Here is a 20,056-nt window from a genome sequence, read left to right on the forward strand (position 1 = left end):
CATATAAGCCTATTTTCAGGCATCTATTAGCACACGAGGGGATCTCGTTTTCCAGTTCATGGCCAGTTAAGAGGAGAAATAAGACATCATATACCCCGAGCTGACAGCAAGGACAGAGGAAGAAAAACCCAAACATTAACCTAGAAAAACCTAGCAGCTTGGGATCTTTGCAAGGAGAGAGTCTTTCCCAAACAGGACTGTGGATCAGAATCACGTGGGAGCTTTGTAAAAATACAGATTCCAGGCATGAGAAGTCAGTTCTTCAGCCTGGCCTTGAATACAAGGTAGGGCTGTATGATGGCACACCTCCCTAGCTTGCCTTCTTAGTCAGGATAGCGATGATCTGAAAGGTCTAAGAAAGCAGGAATTTATGCAATAAATTTTACATTTTTTACTCTGATAGTAATAGTAAAATTTCAAAAAGCATAAATAAATTACCTTGATACTCATTGGGGAACATTGTATTTAAAGCTCCGCATGGATTAATGAACTTGAATTGCCAAATTGAAGTTTGTAAAGGAAAAGTATACATAATAAAAAACAAACGGTGAAGGTTGGGCAGGAAGTAGAAGAAATTGGTGAATTACAAGCACTGAAATTGAGCTAATCATTGCTATAAACTCCCATAGCTTAATGCCTCCTGCTTGATAATTTTCAACTTTACTCAAATTTAGGCTGCTCTTCCTTGAAAATATTTCCTTCTCTGATGGTACCTTTATGGTTCTTATAATTGCAGCCTTTCCTGTTTGCTTTCTGTTTGGCATTCATTCTACTCATATATTTTTGGACTTGTCCTTATTCTCCTTTATTTTCTCTCCCTTCTTTTTAAAAAAGATCTATTTATTCATTTTAGAGAGAAAGAGGCAGTGTGCTATGGGGAGGGGCGGAGGGAGAGAAAGAGAATCTCAAGCAGACTCTCGGATAAGTGCCGAGTTGGCACTGGGCTCGATCCCAGGACCCTGAGATCATGACCTGAGCCGAAATCAAGAGCTGGCCGCTGAACTGACTGAGCCTCCCAGGTGCCCCTCCTTCATTTTCTCTTATTTTTTATTCAGCTATTACCCCATCTTGCAATACACATAGGTTTTATTTTCATTTATCTAGTTTTCCGGTTTGGCATCTAAAAGAAAAAGCTGCCCGTCTGGGCATCATTTCATTCATTTGTTCATTCATTCAACAAATTAAAAAGGCCCAAACACCAAGCACCTGCTTTCTGTGAGGCCCTGCACTGGGCACTGAGCATAGAGCCCTGCCCTCACGGAGCTTGCATTCTAATGCACGAGGTAGGCTGAAATAGCAGACTGGAATAGGCCCTGTGAAGGACATACATAAAGGCCTGAAGTAGAGGGAATTAGGGGAGAAAGGACACTCATGTCAGAACAGAGGGCTGCAGGGGCGCCTGGGTGGCGCAGTCCTTAAGCGTCTACCTTCGGCTCAGGGTGTGATCCCGGCGTTCCGGGATCGAGTCCCACATCAGGCTCCTCCGCTGGGAGCCTGCTTCTTCTTCTCCCACTCCCCCTGCTTGTGTTCCCTAAAATCTTAAAAAAAAAAAAAAAGAACAGGGGGCTGCAGAAGCCTTTTCCGAGGTGAAGCACGCAGACAGAGACAGAAACAAGAGAAGGAGTCAGCCACATGACAAGCAGTGGGAAGAGCGTTCCTGCTCCTCAGGTGATCTCGTGGTCGTCGTCGTCATTTTGAGAACACACGCTCATCTCTCCCATCCTCTCCCCCCACTCTCCCACCAGCCACCGTCCGGTTTCTCTGTGCTCTTTGGCAGCAGAACTCCATGAAGAGCTACTGTGCTTGCTTGCAGTCTCTCTTCTCCCATTCTCTCATAACCCCATTCCATTCACTCCCCGGACTCCAAGCCTGCCCGCGTCAAGGTCACTGTTGACCTAACCATTCTGCAGTCATTTTACTAGACCCAACTGCAGCCTCTGACAGTCGATTCTTCTCCTTGGTATGCTTTTCCTCTCCTGGCTTCCAGGACTTGGCCCTCTCTTGGTTTTCCTTCTGTCTTGCTGGTTACCTCTTCATACCATAGTTACCTTTGCAGGTAACCTCTGCCTCCTGACCCCTTCATGTTGGAATCCCCAGGTGCTACATACTTGAGAAGTGACCCTTCCTGGTGGGGCTTAGCCTGACCTTCTTGCTGAAAATTACAAGAGTTCCCTACCCAGACGCTCATAATTCTTCTCACTTTGTTCTATTTATTCCTTGATGGTGCTAATCATCTCCAAATGCTATACAACATACTTATTTATTGTGCGTATTATTGATTTTATACTACTGCCCACTGGAAAGAAAGCTCCAGAAGTTCCGTTCACTGATATATTCCAAGTATCTAGAGCTGTGCCACGCAGTCTTGTGTGAACAAACAAATCAACTTCTTTTTGCAAACCAGCTCCCCATCCCAACTTCTGCCATTGACTCTGCCATGATCCTTTCTTCCCCAGATTGAAATCTTGAAATCAATTTTATTCTTTCAGTCAGCCTTTCACTCTACACAATCCATTCAAAGTCCTTTCCACTCTGGTCTGTATTGTGTCTCAAAGTCGCATTGCCTTTCCAGCTTCCCAGCCTTGACATTCTTCCAGACCCTCATTACTTCTCCCCTGGAGTGCTGTTTATCCTTGCTCTGCTGTTTCCCCTCTAGTGCATCCTGTCAACCTCTGCCAGACAAATCTTTCTAAAGTGCAGCCTTAATCACCACACTCCTTGCCCAGTGAGTTAACTTTTTCACCTGGTATTTAAATAGAGAAGCGTGAGGAGCCCTGGGAGTGGAATGATGGGGAGCTGGGGCAGAGGAATGGAGTCCTGCTGGAGGAGAATCTGGGGAAAAATATTTTTCAGGGGACGTTATTTTTCCCCCAAAGTAGGAAAACAGTCTGTTCATTTAATGGAAATTTTTTTTTAAAGATTTTATTTATTTATTCGACAGAGATAGAGACAGCCAGTGAGAGAGGGAACACAAGCAGGGGGAGTGGGAGAGGAAGAAGCAGGCTCATAGCAGAAGAGCCTGATGTGGGGGCTTGATCCCATAACGCCGGGATCACGCCCTGAGCCGAAGGCAGACGCTTAACCGCTGTGCCACCCAGGCGCCCCGAAATTTTTGTTTTTTAGAAGTTCCTAAGCCTTTAGATACTTTCAAGTATACAGCAGAATGTTATGAGTACACTAAAAAATACATAAAGAATTTTATGGACCTGAACTAACAAAATATATTTAGCTCTGTAGGAAGTGCATAGTGGAAAAAAAAAACTGATAAATTTTCCTTTTTACCAAACACATTTTGATTCCCCTAGAAGTTTCTTCTTAATTTTCAGCTTGAGCATCATAATATCTGAGTTCTTCACATTTCTATGCATCTTGATCCTATACATCTCAATTACCTGATTAAAATATCGGCATAGATATGAACAGACACCTCACCAAAGGAGATATACAGATGGCAAATAAGCATATGTAATGATACTCCACATCGTCGTTGGGGAATTGCAAATGAAACAACAGTGAGGTACACACACCTATTAGAATGGCCAGATTCAAAACACCGACAGCACCAAACGTGGGCAAGCCTGTGGAGCAGCAGGAACTCCCATTCATCGTTAGTGGGGATGCAAAATGGTAAAGCCAATTTGAAAGATAACCTAGTGGTTTCTTACAAAACCGAACATATTCTTACCATATGACCAGCAATCGTGTTCCTTGGTGTAGATGAATTGAAAACTTAGGTTAACGCAAAAACCCACACATGGATGTTTATAGAAGCTTTATTTGTAGTTGCCAAAATTTAGAAACAACCGAGATGTGCTTTAATAGGTGAACAGACAAACCACGGTACGTCTGTATAGTAAATAGTATTTAGTGGTAAAAAGAAATGAGCCGTCAAGCCATATAAAGACACAAAAGAACCTTGAATGCATAGTACTAAGTGAGAGAAACTGACCAGAAAAGGCTAGCTGCTGTATCATTCCAGTTATCTGACATTGTGGAAAGGAAATCTGTGGAGATGGTAGAAAGATCTGTGGTGGCCAGAAGTTGGGGGAAGGCAGGGGTGAATAGGCAGAACAGAGGATGTTCAGGGCAGTAAAAATACTCTGCCTGCTACTATAAGTGTGGACACATTTCACCCTACATTTGTCCAAACCCGCGGAACGTACAACACCAAGAATAAACCATAATGTGGACTCTGGACTTTGGTTGATAATGACGTGTCACTGTTGGTTGGCTGATTATAACAAATGTACCATTCTGGTGGGGGATATTGATGGTGGGACAGGGTGTGTGTGTGTGTGTGTGTGTGTGTGTGTGTGTGTGTGTGTCTTTGCAGGGAGGGGCTATGTGAGAACTCTTCGTACTTTCCCTCAATTTTGCTGTGAATCTGAAACTGCTCTTAAAAAATAAAGTCTGTTCATTTAAAAAAAACGCTCACGAGTGCCCACTTGCCAAGAATGAAGTAGACAGTCGTCCCTTCCTAACAAAAATGTAACATCCAATGTGTACATGAGCAAAAATTGGTGAGGCAAAAATATGCTCAGAATTCTTAGAAATGACCCGTCTATATCCCTGACCTTTCGGTCCACACCATGCCCCCTTACTCCATTTCAGCCTCTTCCTCCCATCACTAGGCCCTGCCTGTTGTCCTTTCATAGAAGTCTTTCACCTCTAAAGTCATAATCCCAGCCTCGGCTCATCCTCACATGTTGCCCGGCCATCCCGAGCACTTTGACCCACCACTTGCTCCCATCTAGCAGCCTCTCCTATCCTCACTGCCTCCCCATCCTACCTAGCCTACAAGATCCAGCCCTCATCCCCTGGTCTCAGCATCCTCAAGCTCCCTTACCTTGTCTCCCTTCACACCCAGGGACAGCAACCCCCTCTGGATGAGCGCCCCTCTGCTTCTCACACCTCTTACTCGAGGACACTACCCGGGAGACTGTGGTCATGACACACCTCGGTCAGACCCTCTGCACGTTAGCTCTCTGGCGGGAGCTCTCCTGGCTCCTGAAACTGGGAAGCAAATTCTGGCTGCAGAGCTTGCATCTGGAAGGGATTTCCTGCTTTAGCCAGGTGTTAATGCACCCCCTGCCCCCACCTAAAGGAACCAGCGCAGCTCTTTGTCTGAAATGCATTTCATGTAGTAGACAGAATAGTGAACTGTTTTTCCCCAGGAGGCCCAGTTTAGTGATCACGGAGACTCAGTGGAATTATATTTCATTTATTTCAATAGCAGGAAACTGGGGTTAAAATGGATTTTGCTTGTAAAATACAGGGATAATGGAAGGAAGGAAGGAAGGAAGGAAGGAAGGAAGGAAGGAAAGGAGAGAGGGAGAGAGGAAGGAAGGAAGGAAGGAAGGAAGGAAGGAAGGAAGGCAAGAAGGAAAGGAGAAAGGGAGTGAGGAAGGAAGGAAGGGAGGGAGGGAAGGAAGGAAAGAAACCAAAATTTTGTTACCAAATATAAAGGCATACTTAAGGCAAGTACTCTGTTGTGGCTGTGAATCATTTTAGACGCGTTCAGGTATTATCTATAGAAATAGGCTTACCTTTTATTTCCTTTGTTTTTATTTGTTTATTTTACACAGGACTGAAGACGTCAAGGAAAACGTACTGGCCGTTCTCCTCATTGTCCTGGTTTCCCTCCTCGGATTTCTGACCTTGAACCAAGGCTTTTGCAAAGACATGTGGGTGCTCCTCTTCTGTCTTGTCATGGCCAGCTGCCAGTATTCCCTGTTAAAGGCAAGACCACATCTAATTCTTACCATCACTAATGTACCCTTGAAATCATGAGATGATGACCCAGACACTTCTGATTTGTGTTCTAGAGCGTTCAGCCTGACCCTGCCTCGCCAATCCACGTAAGTTTCAAATAACGGGCAAGTCGCTTGTCTTGTCTGTCTGTGTTAAAGATAGAGCAACAAAACCTATTCAAAAGGCAAGCTATGTATCAATGTGTACGTATACTGAATACAGAAATAGAAATATCAATGCAGGGTTGCCAAATTCAGGCTAGATCTGAGAGCGTGGTGTGGGTGGTAGTCGGGGAGCAGGGGGGAGTAACAGGATGTGGAGGGTCTTTTCTATCCCACTGGCCTTATGTCAGGGCGGACCGTGCAGCCCTAAGGGGGGAAGACTGGCCTCTGCTGTCGGACTCCTTGCTTCTGTTTCCTGGTTCCTCCGCTGAATGCTGGGCCCTGGGTGGGATATATGTCCTCGCTGTGTCTCTGTTTCTCTGCATGTCAACAAAGATAGTGAAAATGCTTCTAGGGATTAAATAATGTGTTTAACTTCCTTTAAAACGGTGCCTGGAGTATGGATGTTGCTGAGTGAGTGGGAGCTTTCATTATTGGTAATATCAGTTGTGTAAGCACTAGTCCTTGTATGCTTTACGTGAAGCTGATTTTCTGTTCCACCTTTGCAAGAGTATTGGTACTTTTCATCCACGTAACTTTGGGCTAACTTAGAGCTGAGCCTCTGGGCTCACCATAGTGACCTGCTGGTACTCCCATGTCCTTCCGTGAGCAGTTTCCACTCACCTAGCTGCCCTGCCCCTGCGGGGTGCTGGGGGACAGGGTCTGGCATGGTCCCTGCAGGTACCCCGGCTGCACTCCTTTGCGCCGAGCCCCTGCCTGGTCGACCTCTCAGCTCTTTGAGGACCTTCTTTCCTCTGTTATGGTGAACTGTGCACCCCCCACCCTCACCCCTGAAACCTTTCCAGAGAAATAAAGCCTGATCTTCCCTCCATTGTGCTTTTAAAAAATTCATATCCAGGATTTAGGGCTGCTTTTAAATCTGTGATAGCTCATGTTTAGCTCATAGTAATTAAGCAAAGCTTATAATTGGACAATCACATGGCATACGTTGCTATCTTGTTAAATTCCTCTGTTCCCCATAATTGGTTTACATATAATACATCTTCTTTTATTCCAGAGTCTGAATGTCAAGATAAGTAGAAGCAGCATAATTAGGGTATTAAGATGTATTGTTGTGATTATCGTCAGAAATCTGGGTTAGGTGGTGTGCAGAGACATGTGGAGCTCTGAAGCCTTCTTGCTCAAGCCCACCCTAGATGCCACATCCTCCTCCTTCGGCTTCAGGAAAGAAACCCTCCTTTCTAGTAATGGCACTTCAGTGTCACCGGTTTCCTGGGTGACTTGGGGGAGGGGTGTTCGAGGCCATTAAACACTCATTTCCTGCACGTACATTCCGCAGTAACACAGGGCGTGCTAGGAGGGGTGATGGTGAGGACAGCTGCACAGTCCCGTGGATTTGTCGTGGCTGGTAGCAGCCACCCTCTGCCATTGCTCTGAACTGGAGTCATAGTGCCGGAACTGGTCTAGCTCCTGGAGGACTCGGTCGAGCAGCCATCCCTGTATCTGAGCGAGCATGTGTGCGGCCGGAGAGTAAGAAATAACTTCTCATACTGTCGTAATCAGAAAATTGTTTATTAATTCGCTCACACAGGTTTCTTGGTAGATGGGCCCCCAATTTGAATTGCCAGTTTGCTGACAGTTCTAGTGGGAAGAGAAAATGAGGGAGCTACAAAATGTTTCCGCTTGCCATCTGCCTGAGCCGTGCGGGCATTTAGAAGGCAGATGCACGATCTCCAGTTTATTAATGTGAAAACCTCAGAAAGGAGGTGGTCAGGGGAGCAAACCACATCTAGGCACAGAGCTGGCTCTCAAGCCCACCGCCGACGCTGGCCCTGGGCATCACGTGACCCCAAGAGCTGTTTGAAACTCCGCTGCTTTGTACGTCGCCGGAGAGGGGTTATTACCAAATTCAGTCAATTCTTGCTCTTAGAGTGATTGGCTGCCTTTCCTTCTTTCTTTCCTTCCAGAGCACGCAGGTGGCAAATTTTGAGCCAGCGGTTCAAACCAGAAGATAGCAAAATAAAAACAGTCTGTATATTTCAGATATTAATGCAGAATTAATGACGTGCTAATAGATACGGTACAATAGACCCTGGGCCTGACAGAAATGCATCTGGTTATAAAAGAAAACAGGTCTAGGAGAGCTTAAAAAATTGATGGTTTGGGTGGATGCTGGCCGCATTTGAGGATCAGAGAGGGGCCATATAATAATGGATGATGAGGCTTTTCACTGGCTTACCCAGATCTGCACAGGGGCCTAACCCACAATAACCGCTGATGCTCGACCGGAGAGCTCAGTAGGTTATCTGAGAGGCAGCCCCAAATGGGCGTGTCCTGCACAGGGCCAGACTCCGGTGACTTTTCCAGCTCCCGCAGGGATTCTCAGTGGGTGTGGCTGGGGCAGCACCTGGGAATCTCCCCCCAAACCCTCCCTCCCCGCCCCGGGTGATGGTGGTGGTGGTGGATCTCCGATGCCACGTGAGCAACCCTGGGTAGCATGCAGGTTTGGGGATTTGAATCCAGCCTTACTGTGTACAAGCCTGGAGATCTTGGGCAAGTTGCTGCTCTGTATCTCAGGTTTTTCGCCTGTGAAAGAGGAAATCGCAAAACAGGATGGTAAGGGGGATTGAACAAGGTACTGTAGTCAAGTGCTCAGCACGGTACTGAGCACTTGACTAATCTTAGCAGGTGTTTTTATGGGTAAAATACGGATAATAAAAGCAACCTCAGTTGGATTTGGTAAAGAGTGAATTGGACAATATATGTAATGAGCCCAGCACTGGGCCTAGAATATACTGAGTTTCCTGTTTCCTTGCTCACAGTACAAATCCAAAGAGCAAGGGCTGTAACTTGTTCTGTGTTCTATTCAATAACTCTGGCTACCATACAGTGAAGACATTTGGTACCACTTCCTGTGATATAAAAAATCACTGGGAATGATTTTTTTTTAAAGATTTTATTTTTTTGAAAGAGAGAGAGTGCACCAGTGACCAAGGGGGAGGGGCAGAGGGAGAGGGAGAAGCGGACTCCCCACTGAGCAGGGAGCTGGACATGGGGCTCGGTCCCAGGACCCTGGGGTCATGACCTAAGCCTAAGGCAGATGCTCAACTGACCGAGCCACCCAGGCACCCCAGGAATGATTTTTGTAAACAAACTTTTAATTTTAGCATAGTTTTAGATTTACAGAACATTTGGGAAGATAGTACAGAGAGTTCCCACATACCCCACACATTTGTCACAATTAGCGAGCCAATATTGATAAACTATTAGTAACTAAAGTCCATATTTTACTCAGATTTTCTTAGTTTTAACCTAATGTTCCTTTTCTGCTTGAGGTCCTCATCCAGGACGCCACATTGCATTTAGTTATTGTGACAGCTTCTCAGGCTGTCCTTATTTTTTGATGATCTTGACAGTTTTGAGGAGTATCGGTCAGGGATTTTGTAGCCCGCGCCTCCGCTGGGAGTTCTCTGACGTCTATCTTATGATTAGACTGGGGTTCTAGAACTTTGGGAGCAAGACCATAGAGGGGAAGAGCCATTTTTATCACGTCATATTGAGGGTATGTACTCTGTCCGTGACTTACCACTGTTGGTGTTGACCTTGATCCCCTAGTGTTTATCAGACGAATGATTTGGACGACAAAAATTTTCTCAATCCTCGGTCTTAGAAATAAGAAGGTCAACTTAGTCTTAAAGGCTCTTGATTGAAAATGAAATTATATTTATCTCTTTAGTTGTGTATTTACTTTGCTCCAAGAAAAGTGTTCTTGAGAGCCTGAGCCACTCCAAATGGCCTTCTTTGAATTCTTATCTACTGAAGTTCTGCCATGAAATAGGGGCGGAACTTAGGTCACCACCCTCCCGTTGGTCTTTCACTGCCACTGAGGGGAGTGCCGAGGCACTGGGCAAATGCCTACGGTAGGTGGAGGTGGGGCGGAGGGCACCTCGGCCCCCACTCTGAGGGGTAGTTTTGTGACCACCTTGCTGCCCCCTTGTTTGGACAACAGCATCGACCCATTTGTCAAGATTCACAGACCTGAAAGCTAGGAAGTTGGCCCTGAAATACATCATTCTGTGCAATAAAATTATAAACTCTATGAAATTATACACTGACCTTACAGAAACTCATTTGCCTGTGCCTTTTCAATTTTTAAAGTAGCTGGTCAGATTTCCAACGTATTTAAACTGAGGAGGCATTTTAACAGTCCACTGATAGGAATTACTTGGCCTTTTGGTTGCTGCTTATCTCCTATACTGCCTTCTCTGAAATGTTTTGGGTTCTCCTCCACACCCCAGGTGGGCGTCACAGCCTACTCATGGGCTCAGGTTTTCCTGGGGCTCTGCTCTCTGTAGGGCATAGGGTAACCGTCCCCCAGCGTTCCTCCTTTGGCTCCGCACACAAGCGGAACTGAAGTGTATGGTGAAAAATGCCCGGATGACTCTAGACAGACAGCTGAGGTGCTAACGCTAAAGTAAAGAGGAACTCATCCACAGGCACGGAGAGATGAGATCCAAGTGAACAAACCTGCACTGGCACGAGAAACCATGAAACAGCCAACTCCTGTGTCATCGGTGGGGGCTCAGCATCTGTGAACACGGTGGCCCAGAGCGGTGGACAGAGCTTGCGGTGATAGTTCTTCCCGCCCTCCACCCTCCAGAGCTCTTTTAGGAAAAGTCAACAACCCAAAGCTATTGCTAATTTGCTTTGCAGTATGTGTTGAAAGAATGATGATTATGAATGAAAGTCAGTGAAGTCAGGCTGAGTCCTTGGGCCTGGCAGGCCCCAGAGCCTAATGCTCTCCTCTTCCTCGTTGTTGCTGGGAACCAGTATGTAGTGGCCAGCGCCCAGGCGCCAAATCCTTGTTTGGCCCCACTGCTTTCTGGCCGGGAAGCCAGGGGGCAGATTTCTTAATTTGGCAAAAAATGAAGGCATTAAACGTATGCCTCATTTTACTCTTGGCAGAGTGAGAATAATAAATACTTCTTAGCGTTGTACCGGGGATTAACCATGTGGGTCGCACAGGGCCTGGGACGGCGTAAGTGTTAGCTCTTGTTGCCATTGCTGTTCCCAGCAGCCGACAAAACTACCGGGCCCCTGACATGGCTGGACGAGCAGGTGTGCAAACTCCATAGGTATGAGGGGGCCCTCTCCTGCCCTGCGGGCTGAGGAAGCAGAGGACGCCCGCAGAGCCCTTGTGCAGAGCTTGGAGCCGGCACCTGCGGCTGGCTGAGATGGGGTGGTGGCAGCCTGGCCCGGTGGGCGGTTCACAGCCCGGCTTCCCCACTGCCGAGGCCCAGCTGCACTCCAGACTCTCTGATCCCCCATCTTCCTTAGGATAAACACCTTTTATTTTTTTTCTTAACAAGTTTGAAGCATCCGACCAGCCCGCTGTCTTGACAAGAGGACAATTTGAATGGCCTCGTCTCTTACCCATGTGCACCCCCACTCTCCAGGTGGGGGTGCCTGGAGGTGTGGATAGATTCTTTTACCTAACCCTTCTGTGGCGCTGCTCCCAGAGCGGCCGTGACCTTGGACGTGTGGGTGGGGCTGATGGGAAATCCAGCTGCACAACCAATCTCCAAGATGCCCCATGGCTGAAGCTGAGGGCACTCCCCCAGGGCATTTTAAAGTTGGAATCACATGGAAAAGAGTTGGATGAGTTGTAAAAAAGACTGCTCAGACTTCACCTGGCAGAGTGAGTGGAATTTTTCTATTGGATAAAAGGAACATCAATCCTTAGGGGTCTGATGATTGATTCATATGTGAAAGAAGGAATTGGGGAGCAGGGGAATGAATATTTTTAGTAGGCATTCTTAGGAATCAAGGAAAATAAAAGTGACATCTATGTCACAAATTAGTGATGTGCTTAGAATGGTTTAGGGGCCCAAAACGTAGAATGGGAAGCAAAGCTTTGGTGTAATGATGAAGGCAGGCTCTTTGTCAGGGAGCCAGCCTCAAGCTTTGTCTCATAAATTACAATTACGAAGGGAGCATTCTCCTGCCCATAAATGAAGTTGGACTTGGCAGATTTAAGATGATATCATAGACTCGTTCAAGAGCAGACTTTCAGTTCCTAGAAAATGTGTTTTTAACCTATTAGGCGAAGGAAGAATCAGGGCAAGTGGGAGGCAGCTCTTTAATTTTATATCCTAAATGGTGTCACTTTGAGGAACGTTTCATATGCTGGTATATTTGTATATTGAATAGCTGTATATACCAACCAAGTCAGTGTGGTTTTCACTTGATAAGAAATGCACTGAGATTTCACTTAGGCTTTAGTTTCCATTTTTTTTAATGCAGAAAAAGTATTCCCATGCCCACTAATCTACGACCCAGTTGGATTCAAAAGGAAATTTCATAAGAGTGCAAATATGCCTTTCAAGACTGAGTCTGGACTCAGGGCCAAACATAGCCAGCCCCCATGGACAGCCTGTGTTTTCCTTCCTATTAAAAGATGGTCTCAGAATAGGACCATTTCTATTATAGAAGCAGTGCCAATTTAAATTGCATTTCTAAATATAACATGTTCAAGGTAGTGACTTTAAATATTCACATCCGAACCCATACCACTTTAATCTTTATTTTTTTATACCCAAAGTAGTTCATGAATTGCAAAGAATATTCTCCCCCTAATTCACTTTTGTTGGTTTTTTTGAACCTTATGAATTGTGCAATGGTTTGTGACATGTAAATTCTTCTTTGGCTTTTTGCCCTGGAAAGTTTGATGTTATGTCTTTTCCTTAATTTTTCTATCTATTCAAGGAGAAGAATAAAAATGTTTCTACTTCTCCTCATAACAATATTTTGAGGGCTAAGATGAGATCTGTTAAGTTTTTGGTCCTCCTCAAAGGAAAATGTATATAAATGGTGAGTTTTTTAAAATTGGATTATTCCCCTGTGCCACACTAAGACGTTTTATGCCACCTCTGCAGGTATAACTAAGTTGCACCTGTATTGTCTTGCTTTTTAAGACAAGGAAATCAAAGCCCACCACTTATAATTCTGTTTCTTATTAATAGGGGGGCTCAAGTTTGACCATGTAGAGTGAATAATGGTTCATATTAGTTTTGCCCTTGAAACAAACAGTACAAATGGAAGTTTTGCTATTAGGGAAGCATTGAATTAGATCTAGATTGTATCTAAGGACGGTAATTAAATTTTCAGCTAAACCTTGTTGAGTCTGAGAGGCATAACATTCTTTTTGATATTCTCATTCTTAATTGTCAGAATAAGTATCAGAGATTTTTTTCTTTTCTTGGTGTTTCGTGTATACGAGTTGTGGTGTGGGGGGAATGTGCTTTATGGTGTAAGTTGTATGATATGATGTGAATTACTGACTATGAAGCTTTTGCCATTTAATCAAAATAATAGGTACCATTCAGAAATTGTGTTTGTTTTCTAGGGACACAACCAAATCATAACATATAGCAGACCAATCTATTTTTGTGTGCTGTGTGGCCTTATTTTGCTTCTTAATACAGGGGCCAAAGCCCGGCACCCTCCCACTTACGTTGTCTATGGCCTGAAGCTCTTCTCTCCAAGGTCCCTGCAGTCAGCTAGGGACCTCTTAATAGGTGAGTGAATTTGGGGGTTGTGGGGAAGAATACAGAGGAGGGTGGCTATGTCTCCCTTTTATATTCTGCATCGCCAACGGGAGAGACCTCCTTATGTGGTCACGGGAGGAAGAGACGGGAATTTCTCTTTTGGCTCGTACACCTTCACAAGATGCTCTGGGAGTTGGAGCCCCACAGCATCCAGCAGCAGAATTATTCTAGAGGATTGTGGTGTCTGTGACTGAGAGGTCGGAAGTTGTAGGATCTGGAGGCTGGTCGGTGTGGTGCCTGGTGCGGGGCGTGGGGGGGGGCTCCCCGGGGTGAGGGTGGTTTTGCCACCAGAGTGACAGCCACCCCACCCCCCCGTGGCACAGACACTCTGGCAACGCCTGAGTGTGCATGGTTCTCAGTCCAGATAGAGTCCCGGACGTGCTGGTCAGCCGGCCTGTCGCTGGCCCTCTTGGCGCACCTTAAGGTCTAGGTGGTGATTCATGTTGAGTGCTCCGTTTGCATAGACAGCCTGCACAGGGTCATGGTTTGGCACCTGGCGGTTTGAATCCCAGCTCTGCCACTTTGCTGGTTATGTGACCTTGAGAAAAATTCAACAGTAATATGGGAACAAAAATAGTACCTACCTCAGAGGTCTGCAAGTTTTAAATGAGTTGATACATTTAAACCTATGGACCAGTGCCAGGCACCAGGTACTAGCTATTATTATTATTATTATTGTTATTATTATTATGCGGAGAGGCTGCCCCAGTGTTGCCTGTAGCTCTGAAGACTTGACTGCCAGTGCTCTGAGAATTCTTGTGATGACGTCCAAAGGTTGACACGCATGCGATCACGTTGCCCAAATGAGTTGATAAAGGGCAACCGCCAAAGATACCAGTCCCTGGATCTACCGCTTGCCAGTTGGATATCTTACAAGAGGAGCTTTTCAAAGCCATAGGTCCCATATCATTCTTTCTCTGGCCCCCGTGACATTTCCCTGAATCTCTCCAGTGGGACTGGGAAGGGCCCCCAGATATGGCATATCTTTGCATTTTTATAGGTGAAACCCATAGTAGACATTCCACCCTCTGACTCTTCTTCCCAACCACTATCTCCCCATTCTTCTTCCTCCTATATTGGCAGCAAACTATCCACTCCCCCACACACAGCCCCCCACAAGCCCACCTTCGTCTGTGTCCTCAGAATCTCTCTTCCTATTACATCATGTGAGGGGCTGAGTAGCTTCTTAATAATGAAGGTCAGGCACCATGTTTAGAGAATCTCTGAGCTCAAGCAGGAAACAGAAACATACTGGGGGAGGGAGAAAGAACTGATCCCATGATTAGATTTCCAGGCAGTGGGGCACCTGGGTGGTGCAGTGGTTAAGCGTCTGCCTTGGGCTCAGGGCGTGATCCCGGCATTATGGGATCGAGCCCCACATCAGGCTCCTCCGCTAGGAGCCTGCTTCTTCCTCTGTCACTCCCCCTGCTTGTGTTCCCTCTCTCGCTGGCTGTCTCTGTCTGTCAAATTAATAAATAAAATCTTAAAAAAAAAAAAAGATTTCCAGGCAGTGCCTCTTGCCCAAGGAAATTTGTTTCTACCCTTTCTGATATTTTTCACTTTACTTTTTTATATTACTTGAAGTTTTATCAGTCAGAACACACACACACACTACACACGAGCGCACACCCCCAAGAAAGACTTTCATATACTTTTACCTTCTTTTAAATGAGCTCAGTCATCTCCCTCCTGAGATTAGCTACAATGAAAAAGTCCGAGTTTGAGTAGACACAGACGGCCAGGCACGGTTGTGCATGCTGGAGACCATCCTTTCCTGCTGTCTTCTTGCAGACAGCAGTGCTGGAGTCCAGAGCTCAAGGGCACAAGGGAGGGCCTGGGGATCAGCAGTGGAGAGGGCAGGAAAGCATTGGAAGATGTTCAAGAAACATGTGTCCATGTCAAATGTTGCCTCCCCGCTCTGCGGCCCACGCTCAATCTTGGGTACATTTTGATCACCTTTACCCAGGATCTCGAGCATGGGTTAGTTTCACGCTCCATAGAGTTCCACCCATTACAGGTCACAAGGATTTGTGGTCTGACCTGGAGCCCTAAATACCTTGGTGCCTCCTCATCTCATCCTCATGCCTCATGTTCCTGTTCCACAGCACCCATAACCCCCTTGACCATGCTAGTTGATGACCCATCTCCCCTAAGCTTGGCCCCATCTTTTCTCCCCCCACGACCCATACTTTTCATAGCACCAAACCCATCTCATAGTTGTCTGCTTCACTTGTGATTATTTGACTAATGTCTGTGCCCTCGCTAGCTTGTGTGCTGCTGGGTAAGGGCAAGGCAGAGCCCATGCCTCCTTTCTCACACTGAATCCCTAGCACCCCGCACTGTATCTGGTAAATACAGGCACTAAAGAAATGTTGTTGAGTGGATGAACTAATAAACACAAGGATGCTTTAAGTATGAAGGAAATTAATGTATGGGTGAACTTTCGGAATACTCACTCATAGATCAGGGAAAGCTCACCGTCATTCTCGGACCGTTCACCTTGGCCCTAACAGTACGTAGGGACCTAATAAGCACCTCTTGGAGATGATTCGGAGAAAGAGGAAGAAAAGCATGACATACGTTCCATTTAGAAATTGTTTTTTGGACATGGGTGTCTTTCTATAAACAAGCCAATGCCGCTGAATTCATATAGTAGTCTTGGCAAAGCAGATTTGCCCTGGCGTCGGAAGGTGAAATGTAATTAGGGCTCAAAAAGTAAGACCTTAATGCCCTTGGTAAAAGCCTGAGGTTTTACTTTCAGCAGAAACCCTTGTTCTAAAATAAGCTACTGGCTGTGTGTATGCTCATTTTATTTTTCTTCAAACCAATTCCACTGAGGAGTGGAGATGGGGCAGGGAATATGGCCTTCCTTATCTTTGTATCTGGAATTCCCTTTTCCTCATTAAAGCTTTTGCTTAAGAGATATTTTTGTCTGCTTGTCAACGGTAACAAGTAAAAATAGCGATAAATAATCTAGCAAGCCAACTAAATGACTTCTGGGATAAAGAAAAATGGAAAAATAGAACAATAGCAATCCCCATGGAGTGAATGTGTTAAACACACTAATTTGCACTGAGCAGGAAAAGACTGTGGAACAAATTTAGAACAACTGGGAACGAGAGGAAGGCGATAAAGGTGTATACCAATTTTCTGATGAGGGAAAGCAAGGGCAATTCAGAGTCACTCATTCTTCTTTGTGGAACCTCTCCACCTTCTATCCCTCACTACCAAGGGTTCTGGGTGTATATAACTGCTACCATTGTTAGGTTCAGAAACTAACAAGGAGAGAAGAAAAAATGAGAGACCAGAAGGGTATTGGGATAAAAAAGTAGTGTATTTTTCCTATAGCTGCCGTAACAAAGTCCTGCTAATGGGTGGCTGAGAACATCAGAGATTTATTGTCTCAGAGTTCTGGAGCCCAGGAGTCTAAAGTCTCTGAAGGTGCAAGGGAAGGACTTGTCCTGCCCTCGCTCCTTGGCTCATAGATGGCCTTGTCCCTGTGTCTGTCCACATCATATTCCCTCTGTGTGCTGGTCTGGCTCTGTGTCCAAATTCCCCCTTTTTATAGGGACATCAGGCATATTAGATCAGGACCCACCCTAATGACCTCATCATAATTTGATCATGAGCCAAGACCCTATTGCCGAATGAGGTCACATTTACAGGTACTGTTTTGGAGGGATGTGATTGAATCCTTTTAACAAGGAGCACTGAAGAAAAAGGACAGGAGAGAAGCAGGAACTAAGCATATGTGACCCGGTTTCCCATCGTGTGGTCACAGGTGCTCTGTGCCTCTCCTGCTGTGGTCCCGGTCCCGGCTGGTGCTGGGGGGGGGGGAAGTATTTCTTAAGGTTGTGCCTTACTGTTGAGATTTCTGTTACTCGCTGCCGCTCCTGCTTTCGGCACAACACCGTCAACTTGAAGTGGATGAGAGGGAGATGAGGCAGAGAGGAAGGGGAGCAGGAAAGGAGCAGGGAGTATCCATGTCTGCTGCTTTTGGGCAGAGCTGACCCTGCCCCCTCTGCCTCCCAGGGCAGAAGGGGTCGAATGTGAGCCAGGGGTGGGAAATGATCCCGGGGGAAATCGGCTGGGTGGGAAGGTGGAGAGCTCCTCATCATATTTAGTGTGAGGAGGGGAGCATCGCATAGGCAAGCTCTCAGTCAGATAATAGAGCACTGGGAGAAGGTGGGATGTACGCAGATAGGAGCTGGGGACCTTGGGGCCCGAATTTGGGGACATAAGAAGACAGAGTCAGTGGCAGGGACTTGTTGATTTTATAGGCTGGGGAGGTAATTAAAGACATAGAAACAGGGTAATATTCTTACGTAATTTTTCCTTCTATGACCCCTCCTATATATTCAGAATACCCCTGTGGGCACATCTCTTTCATTAAAAGGCACAGAATTTTCTCTTTATTTCCGGGAGTAAGGGGAAGGGACCTCTGAGTCAGTCCTCCTTAGCTTGCTCCGTCAGAGATGAGATGAGCTGGAATTTTTAATATTTTCCACTAGGGTCACTTCAGGGAAAGCCTACAAAAGGAGGCTGGCTTTGTAATTATCCCACGGATGAGGAAGCCAAGAGGTCTTCAGTTCTTAGTATCATATTTCAAAAGGAGCAGGAGCAAAGATAAACTTTGCCCCAAGGAACATAGCCACTGGGGCTGCACTGTGTCTGGAGATGGGGCAAAAGAGTGGGATGTCCACGCGGTGGCCGTTCTCTGTAGCTGTAGTGGTAATAGCTAGTCCCCGGCCACGGCAGGTGCATTCCGGCTCACTGCAACGTAGACCTGTAAAATGGTTTGGGTTGGAGCTGGCCAGTGGTAGCACGGGCTTTGCCTACTGAAGCACGGAGGTCCTGACTTGGAAGGGGCTCAGGCAGGAAGAGCGGCTGTCCGCAGTAGAGAGCACTGCATGGGTCCTTCTCAGATCTGAGACTTCTTTGTTTTATGTTCGTCCTTAGGACCGTGACCGCCAACCCACACCAGTGCAGCTTCACTAATGCCAACATTAGAGATAGGTGGAGGTTTGGGGACTGCTTACTGGAATGCACCCCTCTCCTCTGCCCAAGGAGACCTCACATTTGTCTTCTCTGTGTCTCCTCTAAAGACTGTTTCTGGGGCTCGATATAGTCCGTAGGCAGGACAAGTAGTTAACACACAGATACAGAACTTTGGAGACACACAGTGTATATATTCACAGCCACTCCTTAGGTTCCAGTTTTATTTACATGTTCTTTAAATTCTGCTTGTTTTCACCCAAAATCTGCAGCAGCAATAGTCATGGGTTACAATAGTAACAAATATCATCATTCGCATTTAAAAAAAGAAACAAGCAAGTTGCAATGTTTTTATTTGCAGATGTTGCTTGTAAAGAAATGGAAAGGTACCAGAAGTTTCTGCACTTATGGTAATTATTAGGGAAAATGAGGAGTAGCAGTGAGAGAAAATTACACACCCTCTCAGTGGTATGCTAAGAAAAAAAATCTTTGTTCACAGGGAAAATTGCCAACAGCCACAGCACAGGGAATTTTTATTTATTTATTCATTCATTCATTCATTCATTCATTCATTTTTACTTTTGGAAAAAGTAAAGCTGACCTCAGCAACTTCAAGTGTGATTTTTTAATTGCCCTACTAATGCAAGAAACATTTGGCTGCTTTTTTATTCACATGAGCTGCAGGCCGACAGATGAGATGCGTGGCCTCCAGCTCGCTCTCCTCCCACCTCCCTGGCTTTGGTTTTAAAGCCTAGAGATCTCCTTCTCTAACACATCCTGGAGAGGAGCTACATCCTGGGCTCCTCGGTGACTGCTGGCCTTGCGCTGTGGCTGCAGTGAGCTCCCGTTCTGCGAGCCTCTCGCCATCGGATCGCCCTCAAGCCATGGTTCACTGGCTCCCGTTCTTTTTGCTTCCATAGCTGGGGTTTCATTACCTAATGTATTTCTTACAGAGTACGCTTCCTTACCCCTGCATCGCTGAACATGTTCCAATATTCAGCTGCCTTTAGTCTTATTTCACACCCATATTTTTCCCTGGAGTTCTTTATTCTTGGTGTAGTTTTTGCCAGACACACACACAGCTCTTGAGAAGGTGAACCAACACAATCTCATCGCACTTCCATCTGCCCCTGCCCTGGCCATGAGTACTCCAGAGTATAGGGTAGCACTATACCACCTTGCTGGGTCCGAGTCTCCAAGTTGAGAGAATAAGTACTAGTCAGTTTGCTTGAAATTATATGGAAATAAAATTTTGATGCTCCTATGTTCTATAATTAAATTTCTATTTATTTCTTTTTATAAAAGATTTACTTATTTTAGGGAGTGAGAGAACAGGGGGTTAGGGGCAGAGGGAGAGAAAGAGAGAGAGAATCCCAAAGCAGACTCCCTGCTGAGGGCAGAACCCCATGCGGGCCTTGGTCCCAGGATCTTGAGATTGTGACCTGAGCCGAAACCAAGAGTCGGCCGCCCAACCCACTGAACCACCCAGGTGCCCCAAATTTCTATTTATTTCTTATCTCTTTCCCATATCTCTGAGTTGCATTCACAAAAACTGAAAAAAAGCAATTGTGTCCTAAAAAG

General features: G+C 45.9%; 1 protein-coding gene across 1 annotated transcript in view; it reads left to right on the forward strand.

The window, feature by feature from the left end:
• The window catches only part of PCNX2 (pecanex 2), a 296,677-nt gene that overhangs the window by 81,596 nt on the left and 195,025 nt on the right, over positions 1-20,056 (forward strand). The window contains exons 11-13 of the mRNA XM_034662505.1: positions 5,586-5,739; positions 5,826-5,858; positions 13,279-13,450. Of these exons, the coding sequence (XP_034518396.1) occupies positions 5,586-5,739; positions 5,826-5,858; positions 13,279-13,450 (359 nt within the window). The remainder of the gene's footprint in view (positions 1-5,585; positions 5,740-5,825; positions 5,859-13,278; positions 13,451-20,056) is intronic.

Source organism: Ailuropoda melanoleuca, chromosome 6 (genome assembly GCF_002007445.2).
Source record: "Ailuropoda melanoleuca isolate Jingjing chromosome 6, ASM200744v2, whole genome shotgun sequence".
Classification (NCBI taxonomy): Eukaryota; Metazoa; Chordata; class Mammalia; order Carnivora; family Ursidae; genus Ailuropoda; species Ailuropoda melanoleuca.